At 41.4% G+C, this 12,001-nt stretch overlaps 1 protein-coding gene across 1 annotated transcript in view; it reads right to left on the reverse strand.

Moving 5' to 3' along the window:
* Positions 1 to 756: 756 nt before the first annotated feature.
* Positions 757 to 12,001, reverse strand: part of LOC128242538 (uncharacterized) — a 13,863-nt gene continuing 2,618 nt past the window's right edge. Inside the window, exons 2-7 of the mRNA XM_052959714.1 lie at positions 5,204 to 5,280; positions 4,965 to 5,046; positions 4,510 to 4,624; positions 3,003 to 3,938; positions 2,493 to 2,633; positions 757 to 1,408 (exon numbers count right to left, since the gene is read on the reverse strand). Coding sequence (XP_052815674.1) covers positions 1,242 to 1,408; positions 2,493 to 2,633; positions 3,003 to 3,938; positions 4,510 to 4,624; positions 4,965 to 5,046; positions 5,204 to 5,280 — 1,518 coding nt within the window. The 3' untranslated portion in view covers positions 757 to 1,241. The remainder of the gene's footprint in view (positions 1,409 to 2,492; positions 2,634 to 3,002; positions 3,939 to 4,509; positions 4,625 to 4,964; positions 5,047 to 5,203; positions 5,281 to 12,001) is intronic.

Raw genomic sequence — 12,001 nt, forward strand, 5'->3', positions numbered from 1 at the left:
TTGTCAAGTGTGCAATTTGTGCTTGTCAAGTGTACAATTTGTGCTTGTCAAGTGTACAATTTGTGCTTGTCAAGTGTGCAATTTGTGCTTGTCAAGTGTGCAATTTGTGCTTGTCAAGTGTGCAATTTGTGCTTGTCAAGTGTACAATTTGTGCTTGTCAAGTGTGCAATTTGTGCTTGTCAAGTGTGCAATTTGTGCTTGTCAAGTGTACAATTTGTGCTTGTCAAGTGTGCAATTTGTGCTTGTCAAGTGTACAATTTGTGCTTGTCAAGTGTGCAATTTGTGCTTGTCAAGTGTACAATTTGTGCTTGTCAAGTGTACAATTTGTGCTTGTCAAGTGTACAATTTGTGCTTGTCAAGTGTACAATTTGTGCTTGTCAAGTGTGCAATTTGTGCTTGTCAAGTGTACAATTTGTGCTTGTCAAGTGTGCAATTTGTGCTTGTCAAGTGTACAATTTGTGCTTGTCAAGTGTACAATTTGTGCTTGTCAAGTGTGCAATTTGTGCTTGTCAAGTGTGCAATTTGTGCTTGTCAAGTGTACAATTTGTGCTTGTCAAGTGTGCAATTTGTGCTTGTCAAGTGTACAATTTGTGCTTGTCAAGTGTACAATTTGTGCTTGTCAAGTGTGCAGTTTGTGCTTGTCAAGTGTACAATTTGTGCTTGTCAAGTGTACAATTTGTGCTTGTCAAGTGTACAATTTGTGCTTGTCAAGTGTGCAATTTGTGCTTGTCAAGTGTACAATTTGTGCTTGTCAAGTGTACAATTTGTGCTTGTCAAGTGTACAATTTGTGCTTGTCAAGTGTGCAATTTGTGCTTGTCAAGTGTACAATTTGTGCTTGTCAAGTGTACAATTTGTGCTTGTCAAGTGTGCAATTTGTGCTGAAGCTAAACTAAGCAGTGCTCAAGTTTCACTTCATATTTTTCAGACCTGACTTTTCACATACAGGTTTTAATAATGAATAAAGGCTTTTAAGCCGGTGATAAATGTAATAGGAAACAATGGTTGTGATGGTATCCTCTCTACATCATGTTGCCAGTCAACCAACAACCTCTAGTCTTTCATGTAATGGAATACATGAGCAAATATGCCAATCCGGCAAGTATGTATTTTCAATATGAACACAATTGTCTGCATAGGAAATTTCCACTTTTTTCGAAGCGAAAACTCTTACGCACATCCGGTGATATAACTGGTTGGCCTTAATTCCCCGGTAAGCTATAGTTATTGCTGAAATGCACATTTAGTTAGCTGAGCTGGTAGGGCCTCCCTGGCTGGGCCCCTGGGCTTGGCCTCCTCCAGGAGGCTGCATCTGACCCCCCATCATGGCCCCACCCTGCATGGGGCTCATCATCTGTCCCTGGGGACCTGGCATGGGCCCACCCATCATACCATTACCCTGCATGCCTCCTGAAATACACATAAAGAAACAACCCTGATCTATAAATTCTAAATTCATATATGATAGCAACATAAAACATCAATGGTCAAGTACTTCTCTATGTTTATGTAAATCTTATTTTGGTTACATGAATTTAATATTCAACCTTTTTAAAAACTGATTACATACATAAACATTTAAGATTGAATCAACTTGAACTGTCAAAAATAAGCAGCGAATAGCATCTAGTGTTTTGTCAGCTGCAAACAACAGAGAATGTGGCAAGACAGAGCGCTCAACTTTATGCCAATCTGTCTATGATGTTTAACTGATTACCATGCATGATTCATAAAATATACGAATGTCAAAAAGGGGCGGCATAAGTCATCTTCAGGATCATATACAGTGAACATCTAACTTGATTATAATCTTTGAGATGTAACCAACAGTCCCAACGTACCAAAATACTGTTACCAAATTATCAAAGTCAATTAATGGCGATTACTTGGATTGCAGATCATGTACAGTTATTCAACATACTTGTTTGATGGCAATGAACACTTATGTGAAGATGTATTTCAATTGCATTGAAAGTTTGCAGATGTGAACAAGCAAGTGATTGCAGGCCCAACTCACAGAATAACCCTAACCAAACTGTCCATGTCAATCAAGGGCAACAACTGGTATTGAAGATTAATCTGAGGTATGTAACTTAATCATCTGATGGCCCTGAACATTTCAAGCAACAGTAAATTGGATGAGCATTTTTTGAATGAGATGTGACCGAAACTCCAAACTTGGGGAAAAACTTTAATCAAACTTTTTAAGTCAATCAGGGGACATTTTTTGTATTGAGGATCATATAGAGTTGTCTAACTTATTTTTCTGGTGTCCATAAACTATATTGTAAAGTATCAAGTCAAATGAATGAAAGGTTAATCAGATAGGACCAAAAAATCCTAACTTGCTGGAAAACTTAAACCTGATGCAGATGCCAATGCCGGTACAAGTGTAGAAAAACCCTCATTATTCTTCAAATAGTCCAGCTAAATGGAAGCAACTGTTATGCTTTGTTTAAACGCTGTAAAATAAATAAGCATTTTAAGTGCTTACCCTGCTGCATTGGCGGTCTGTTGAAGGCTGGGTACCGGGGCTGCTGGTACCCCCCATACTGCTGTCCACCGTATCCTTGGTAACCAGGGTACTGGCCCCCTTGACCCCCGTACCCGGCCCCACCCACATACTGCTGTCCACCTGCAATGCATGAACAACTCCAATGTAATATTATATCATTCTCAATCAAACAATTGTTCAGGTGACATTAGCTGCTTAGGTAACATATGAAATACAAAGAAATTCTAAAACACTTTTAGCCCATTTTTTACTTAAGAACAGACAGAAATAGAATGACATGACATTTAACTGTCATGTCTGAGATTGAAATGACAATAGGGAAAGATGTTTTTATAAAGTGCTCCAAAATTTATGCTTAGTATATAAGTAATACATATCTGATAATCTGAGCTTCTACATTGTTCAATTTGTTGTAGGTGCTAGCGTTTAATATCACAAAGCCATTCAAACATCTCTACACAACTGGGATAAAATGACAGTAAATCATACTCTGCATTTGTGGTCTCTTAAACATGGCAGGACCTGGTGACCGCATCGGTGCCCCGGCAGAGGAATTTGGCATGTTCGGTGGATTCTGAGGCATGGACCGACTTTGAGGCACCATCTGATTCTGGGGCATCATCTGAGGATTCTGTGACATCATCTGTGGATTTTGCGACATAACCGGCTGATTTTGATTCTGTGACATCACTGATTGATTTTGTGACATCATTGGTTGATTCTGCGACATCATCTGCGGACCCTGTGACATCATAGGTTGGTTTTGAGATGACATCATTGCTTGATTCTGTGACATCATCCCTTGATTCTGCGACATCATTGGCTGACTCTGCGACATCATTGTCTGATTTTGTGACATCATTGGTTGATTTTGAGAAGCTGATTGCTGATTGTGAGACATCATTGGTTGGCTCTGTGACATCATGGGTTGGTTCTGAGAGGCTGACATTTGACTCTGTGACACATGAGACTGGCTTTGTGACATCATTGTTTGATTTTGTGACATCACTGACTGATTCATCATTGGCTGGTTTTGAGATCCACCCATCTGGCTAGAAATCATTCCTTGGTGATTCTGACCCATCATATGTTGACCTTGACTGCTCTGTGGAATGGGAAGCTGACCTTGAGAGGACATGCTAGGCTGGCTAGACTGTGGGGCAGACTGGCCCTGTGACATTGGGCCCTGTGTCTGTGGGCCAGTTGGTTGGTTCCCATGAGGGGGCATCATTGGCTGAGAGGGGTGCGGCATATTCTGACCCTGTGGCATCATTCCTGGGTTCTGGGGCATTCCACCTCCTTGCTGTGGGGGCACAACTTGACTAGGGTACCCCTGACCACCTGGTTGTTGTTGAGGCTGCTGTTGTTGCTGTTGTCCATAACTCTGCCCACCTGGGACAGGGCCCTGACCTCCCATACTTGGGCCTAAAGAAAAGTAAACAGGACTATTAAATTAGACAACATAAAATGCAAATTTTTAGGGGTAGGAAGTCTACTGGTATAAACACCACCATCGAAGTTGTGAGTCTGAGCCCTTCCACATGATTAGGCCTTATGAAATGGATATCAGTTCTGGTTTCTACCCAGGAAAGGAGTAACCATCCTGGACGCTGGTGTGATTGGTATTAACTTACAGCAGCCTTGGTATCTGGACTCATTTTTTTTTCTTTGGGACTCACATATTTGATTATTTTAAGATGTCAAGTAGGCTGAAGTTTGACTTTATTTGTATGATTGTTCTTTGGCACCCTAATAATTTTTCAGATTGAAGTGAGAACCCTGGGGGCTGTTTCAGTCATACCTTCCATAATCTTAAATAGCTGAAGTTCAATTACTCATATGTAGCGAAATATTACACTAAGACCTTTACAGAAACAGCCCACACTGTTTAAGCAATTGAGCTTAAATGTTATGAATTAGTAAACTAAATTGCATATATTTCTGCTATGTTTTGCTATGTTCAACAGTATGCAAGCAAGCTTATTGAGCCACTCACCAGGGTTGGGTGTAGGCATTCCGCTGCTCCTCACTCCCCCCATACCAGGCGCCATCCCGCCCATACCAGGTGCCATCCCGCCCATGCCAGGAGCCATCCCGCTTGGACCTGGAGCCTGAAATCACCAATATGGTCATAACTGTATGTCACAATAGTTTATACTCTGCAGGAACACTATTAAAGCAACCAGTCAAGTTGTTTGATATTTCAACACAATCCATAAGCATTTGATTATCGAAACAGACTTATTTTTGAAGGAAAAATTGTCAAACTATAAAGTCTATCAACATATTGGTTTGATAAATCAAACATTGATGCTCACTTGGAAGTAATCCTAGCCAAGGGCAGAAATTAGGTAAATGAAATATTAATTCAAATTTACAGTGTGGCAAAAGGCACATTCTGCAAATAAATTTCAAGGGATTCCCCCAGGATGAACTGGTAAGTCTACTTACAGGCAGGAGGGACTGAACATTCTGGTTGGCGTCAGCTAGAGTGGCCAGGTACACAAGATTCCTATGTAACATTTGCTGGAAGCTGTAATGTACATTGATATTATGAAACTTGAAACATATCATTTTAAGTTATTTGTTATATTAGGTGACATACATGTACCAAGTATATTTAAATTCTCCTAATGACGAAAGCAATTTTGGGCAATTTTTATAGTATTTTTGGTAAGTATTACACTTACTGTGCACACTCGGCAGCCTTGCCCCTGCTCTGGTAGTCCGATATGTTCTGGATCAGCTGAGTGTTCTCATCCAGCATCTGAAAGCACATCTCACGTTAACACTGTTTATGTTTTTTTTTTTTGGAAATAAAGTGTCATGGATAACTTGGCTGTGTACACCTACATGTACATGTAAAGTCATGTTAACTCTTACGTATGTAGCTTGGACTAATTAAAATTGTATCAAAAATACAAGCCCTGCTATATTACGTCTAATTTGGGCAAGCATGGATAGCATTTAACCAGTGCAAGGCTAACAGATTTGTGCTATTTCATAACCACTGAAAACTCAGGATAGGAAGCAAAAGAAAAGTGACGCCTTCAAACAGATATATTTTAAAGTAACTTATCAAGCAGCAGTCAACATTTAGAACATGTAGTAGCTCGAGGCCACTCACCCAGCCAGGAAGTAACTAATCCTCACACAAATTGCTTATCTTTACAACTGTACAGTGGCACTACAGTATCATTATGAAAGCTAGTTCGACAGACAGGCTGTTTCAATTGACTTATGCACCAATCAAATGTAAGCATGCCCCCCCCCCAAGTCCAGGGGTATACTGGGGACCGAAAGTCAAATTTCCCGCTATTCCTGGACCTGGAGGGGAGGGCCGGGGTTCAAATGACTGGTGCATTATATACACTTCTTCACTCCTTCCCCCATTTCTGTTTTGGCAGCCAACACAATGAATTTATTGACTGTCTACGTTCCTCAGAGTTTGAATTTAAGGCCCTCGGAGGGTGAACATTCAACAGAAGAATTACGAACAGGGCATTCCTCGGAGGACACTTGATAAGAATCTACCTTCTTTTTTTTATTAAAAATTTCAACCCATTATGACGGCTCCAGAGAATTACTATTATTCTTTTTTCTCTGCCAGTTTTGCATGAATTTAGCATACCACAAGAATGCAGTCGTATCTCACTATTCTCACATGCATCTTATAAACGTGTTTTTTACTAATGACTGAACACATTAATCAACACATTTCACCCAGTGGTCGAAATAAGCACTAGCCCACAAGCTCTGCACTAGTCAAGTGCTTTCCGGGCTTGCTCAAATTCTAGGTTTAATACAGCAGTGCTTGTTCAAAAATGTAATGCCAAGCAGTAGTATAAAGATTTGGGCTTGTTATCCAAAAGACTAATTTTGATGACTGTTAAAGTATTCCCTATTATTACTTAGACCAAACCTAGCTTACCATTAACTTTAGGGAAAGAACACGTGAGGTCTTTATTAAGCAGTATATCAAAGTACGTCTTGCTTCTTCTACAGCTGATCTCGAACTCCCCGAGATGTGCTCACAGACCAGTGACGACAGCACTTCATGTGTCAACAGGTCAAAGAGTGCACTCGCACTACACTCTCCCCCTGTTTCTTTTGTTGGGACGGCACCGGGGTCTGTAGAAGGCTGATCAAGTCAAAAGTATCTGACAAGATCACTGCTAGGGCTGGTCCAACCAGTATGTTGAACGAACCACCGACGTGTACCAAAATATCTACATCAGTAAATATTTTCTTCCGGCACTTCTGGGTGAGGCTACATGGAGTAACCAACTGCAACTAGGTGTTATGGGCTCAACTCTTGTAAACCCATCTACTTCACCTTCCCCCTCCCACCTAGAAGAAAAGGAAGGCAGCTAATCCTGTACTTCAGGATACTGCTTACAGTCGCTGACCATAAGCGCTGGCTGTCATTGATACTTCATTCCCCCCTGGATCCCATGTCCTGCTTTCTGCTGTTGTCGGAGAAGCCTGAGTATCAGGCTCAGTTGAAACGGCTACTTCAGAGACAGCTATTTGCTGAGAGCACACTCTGTCCACCGGCTTGCCACTGTCGTCACAGACATGGTGTTGTTGCTCTGTAATGTATTGAGCACTCGCTGATCCCCTGTGCACAATCTCACTCTGTATCATTGAGCCCTCCGGCCACGAGATACTATGTGCCCGTTGTATACTACCCAATGTGGCTGTAGCCCCCACTCCCTGACAGACGCTCCCGGATGCTGGGTTCACGAAGGCGCGACCTTCCCCAACCTCAGCCTTCTGCGCTGTCATCGGAACTACATCTACCTTCCGGGAAAATGAACCACATTGGTTGTCAGCCCTCACACAATAATTACAACCACCGCAAGGAAGATCTCCAACTGCAACTCCTGCTACATATGAATTGCAGTGACCAGGATGTGACTTCTTTCCTGATCGGCACTCCAAGACCATGTTGAACTGAGCCAATTCCTCAATCCAACAAGCTAACTGATCCTGCGGTTCTTTGTAATTTAACAACCAAGTCAAACTTGAGTGGTCGGTCCGGACCTTAAAAGGTCTACCAAGCAAATAATGTCTATACTGCCGAGTAAATCTTACAACTGCTAACAGCTCTTTTCTCGTAGTGCAGTATTTCTGCTCTTCTTCCGTTAGGATGTAACTGCCATAGGCAATGACATGTTCTGTACCATTCTGAATTTGCAAGAGCTTCGCACTGACAACATTGTCAGACACATCGCAATTCAGAACAAACTCGCATACCGGTTTTGCTAATGCTGATATGGACTTTAACAAACAAACCTTGACAGGAGGTGCAAGTACTGTACCATCAGCTGGCAGAGAACCTGGTGTCAAACAAGGAGAAGGTGTTTTGCCTTGTTCATCTGACTGTATGTCATTTGTGGTCTCATTTAATGAAACAACGACTGCAGATGGGGCGTCTGGTAGTGAATTGGATGGTACGGTCTCATTAGAAACAAGTTTGCTACATACCTCGTTTCGCTGTTCTGGGTTTGAGCCGGAGTATTCTTGGGTCAAGGATTGGCTCCCTATTCTGACCCTTTTGCGTTTAAAACAAACGCCTTAAAGTCCTTCTTGTGGGGACATTCGGCGATCAAGTGCGACTTACTATCACAAATGTAACAGCCATACGTACCTCGCGGACGGTTGAAACGCTGTTGTCTGCTACGCAGTTGAGTGGGCCTAGCTTCTCCAAGCCGCTTCACCTCTTCTCGCAGACTCTGTAGTTCTCTCTTGAGAACGCTCATGTCTAACGCAGGTCCAGAAGGATTCTGAACGGCGTAGACATTTGCTACATCTTCGTCATAATCTACTGCTTTATGAATAGATTTTTTCTTGCCCATAGCACTCTTGGAATGCTGAAACAACCTGATGTTATTCATGGCCTTTTCAATGGTTGTATACTTATACTTACGCATGAAGGTGCTATGACCAGCTTCTCGATCTTGCAGGCCTTGACAGAAGCGGTCTATCGCCTGCTGGTTTGTGAAGGTCTCCGGCAGTGACTGGAAAGCTTCAGCCGCTAACTCTTGTACCCTATCTGCCCAGTCTTCCATACACTCACCTTTTTCCTGGGAAGCGTCAGCGAACTTGGCTTGCGCAGAGGCGGGAAACTCTGAGCCGAACCGCTCCTTAAGTTTGCTCAATAAAGAACGGTAAGGCATTTTTGGACTGCATTGAAGCAATCGAGCACATTTGTCGAGTGCCTTCCCTGACAAACAATGTAATAAGCAGAGTTTACAATCATCTGTACTCCAGCCAAATGATTGTGCACACTGCTGAAACTTCATTTCAAATGAATGCCAGCTCGATTTACCATCATATACCAGAGATTTAGGTATATCCTTCAATGCATGACTACCCTTGCGCACAGAGTGGCCATGAGGGGACGCCTGTACTACCTCTTGGGGGTATTCCGCATGTTTTTGCGAAATATGGTCCTTATCAGGTAAGGAGGAGTGTAACTTGACTTGCTCACTCTTTATCATTGGGGCTTGTCTAGTGTCGGACTCATCAGCAGATGAATCAAGACGGTGAAGGGACAGGAGTTTGGAGTGAGGTAACCGACTGCTTTTATGCATACGTACCTTTTTCTGTCGGGTACTGTATGAGCGAGGGATACCAGACGCTGACTGGACATCCTCGTCACTGTCACTTTCTCGCAGTCTACCCAGGTCCAACCTTTGTTGAACGGGGTACTGGGGTTTCAGCTGTTGTGGTGTTGGCATATAGTGGTGGGCCATTGAAGCAGGGGCATTTGTCTGATTGTAAACACTGGGGCGTGGCAATACATGATCAGATTTATAGTGCTGTGGGACACTAGGTAGCATTGATGTAAGTTGATCAATGCGGTCATTCAACTGCTTTTGTGCAGAGGCAACCAAGGTCTCAAACCCATCAACCTCTGTCTCAATCTTTGAAACAAGAGGGGTGGTATGGGATGTTTGTACACCTAGAGGAGGTGGGCAGGTGTTGCCGACCAAGTCTCTGTTTGGGGTGAAATCCAACTCTTGCATGACAGTGTCCGGCAGTTTATGCCGAAGCATTGTCTGCAAACTTTCTGGTGTGAGATTGCCATAATGCTCACGCAAATCCACAATAGTAGATGCTAACCTTGGGCCAATATTTGGAATTGTCTGCAAGTCTTCAACAGACAAGAAGTTTACAAGCACTTTACTACTGGCCATGCTTACAAATCAAATGCTCCTGAGTAGAAGATTAACTTGATTGTACAACCACCGACCTTGTTTGTCTTCTGTCCGGCTACTCTTCCCGTCCGAAAAGTTGCTAAGGACGCTGAAAAGGCCTCAAAAAACAAACAAAAGCAAACAAAGGGGCCGGGTTAGTGGCAGTCCATGAAGACTACGACGTAGAATCAAAATAATCAACTGGTAAGACCAGAAGAAAATTAACAACGGCCAAAAATTGACGAAAAAATGCGACTTCAAACACGGGAAAATTCTCGAGGAAAATTTGCCAACAAAAGTTGCAGAATTTCAGCAACAATTGCACTGGAACGGCTTAATAATCCCACCGCTGCCACCATTAAAGTATTCCCTATTATTACTTAGACCAAACCTAGCTTACCATTAACTTTAGGGAAAGAACACGTGAGGTCTTTATTAAGCAGTATATCAAAGTACGTCTTGCTTCTTCTACAGCTGATCTCGAACTCCCCGAGATGTGCTCACAGACCAGTGACGACAGCACTTCATGTGTCAACAGGTCAAAGAGTGCACTCGCACTACACTGTTCACCCGAAAAAAGGCTAGGTTACTAATTACACATTTTCGGAAAATCAGGAGGTCAAACAGTATCGTTCAAAGTTCAAAGCCCATGGTTGAAGGCCTTCTTGCCTGGTTTTCTGTGGAAAATTCCCTAAAACATCAAAGCTATTTTAAACCACCAATAATAAATAGTATAAATCGGAGGATTTTCAACGTTATTGTTTATATTAAACTCAGCGGTAAACCAACCACTCGGAGGAACTCAGTGGGATTTTAGTGAGGGCAACAGTTTTACACTCGGGGGAAATCCGCGATCATCAACTCAGAGTGATCAAGGAAAGTGGGTCTTACTTGTTGAGTGTACTGCAGCAATACAAGAATGCACAATGTCAATTTTGGGTGGGCTATACAAAAAAAGATTGAAAGTCTGCCGCTTGATTGTGCCTTGGCATTGTTAAAGTTCATTTCCCAATATGAATCGTTTTTATACTTTCATTGCCTTTGATTAGACCTCGCAATTTCATTATTTTAATGCGTTTTACTACTTTATAATTATATGTACCTTGCAGTGAGACTAACTCAGCGGTCCATAGAATTACCGGAATCCCCTTATTACCGGAATCCACCGGAATCCACCGGAATCTACCATAATCTGATTAAATTATACCTAAATGTTGTTTGGGGATGTTTTTAAGCTTTAATATATGTAATGTACTAAGAGGTATACCTTTATAATCACATTTCCATATACAGAAAGTGACAAGGATTCCGGTAGTTTGCAGGTCGGATTGCCGATTATAATGATTTGACCAAGCTACCGGAATCCCCTGAGAAATAATAAATAAACTATACTTAATTGTTGTTTGGGGTGTTTTTAATCTTTAATATATGTTATGTACTAAGAGGTATACCTTTATAATCATATTTCCATATACAGAAAGTTACAAGGGTTCCGGTAGTTTGCAGGTCGGATTGCCAATTATAACGATTTGACCAAGCTACCGGAATCCCCTGAGAAATAATAATTAAACTTTACTGGAGTGTTTTTGGTACCAAAATCTAATTTAAACTATACGTAAATGTTGTTTGGGGTATTTTTAAGCTTTAATATATGTAATGTTCTACGAGGTACACCTTTATAATCATATTTCCATATACAGAAAGTGACAAGGACTCCGGTAGTTTGCAGGTCGGATTGCCGATTATAACGATTTGACCAAGCTACCGGAATCCCCTGAGAAATAATAGTTAAACTTTACTGAAATGTTTTTGGTACCCAAATCTAATTAAACTATACGTAAATGTTGTTTAGGGTATTTTTAAGCTTTAATATATGTAATGTTCTACGAGGTACACCTTTATAATCATATTTCCATATACAGAAAGTGACAAGGACTCCGGTAGTTTGCAGGTCGGATTGCCGATTATAACGATTTGACCAAGCTACCGGAATCCCCTGAGAAATAATAGTTAAACTTTACTGAAATGTTTTTGGTACCCAAATCTAATTAAACTATACGTAAATGTTGTTTAGGGTATTTTTAAGCTTTAATATATGTGTTGTTCTACGAGGTACACCTTTATAATCATATTTCCATATACAGAAAGTGACAAGGATTCCGGTAGTTTGCAGGTCGGATTGCCGATTATAATGATTTGACCAAGCTACCGGAATCCCCTGAGAAATAATAAATAAACTATACTTAATTGTTGTTTGGGGTGTTTTTAATCTTTAATATATGT

This window comes from Mya arenaria, chromosome 8 (assembly GCF_026914265.1).
Source record: "Mya arenaria isolate MELC-2E11 chromosome 8, ASM2691426v1".
NCBI lineage: Eukaryota > Metazoa > Mollusca > Bivalvia > Myida > Myidae > Mya > Mya arenaria.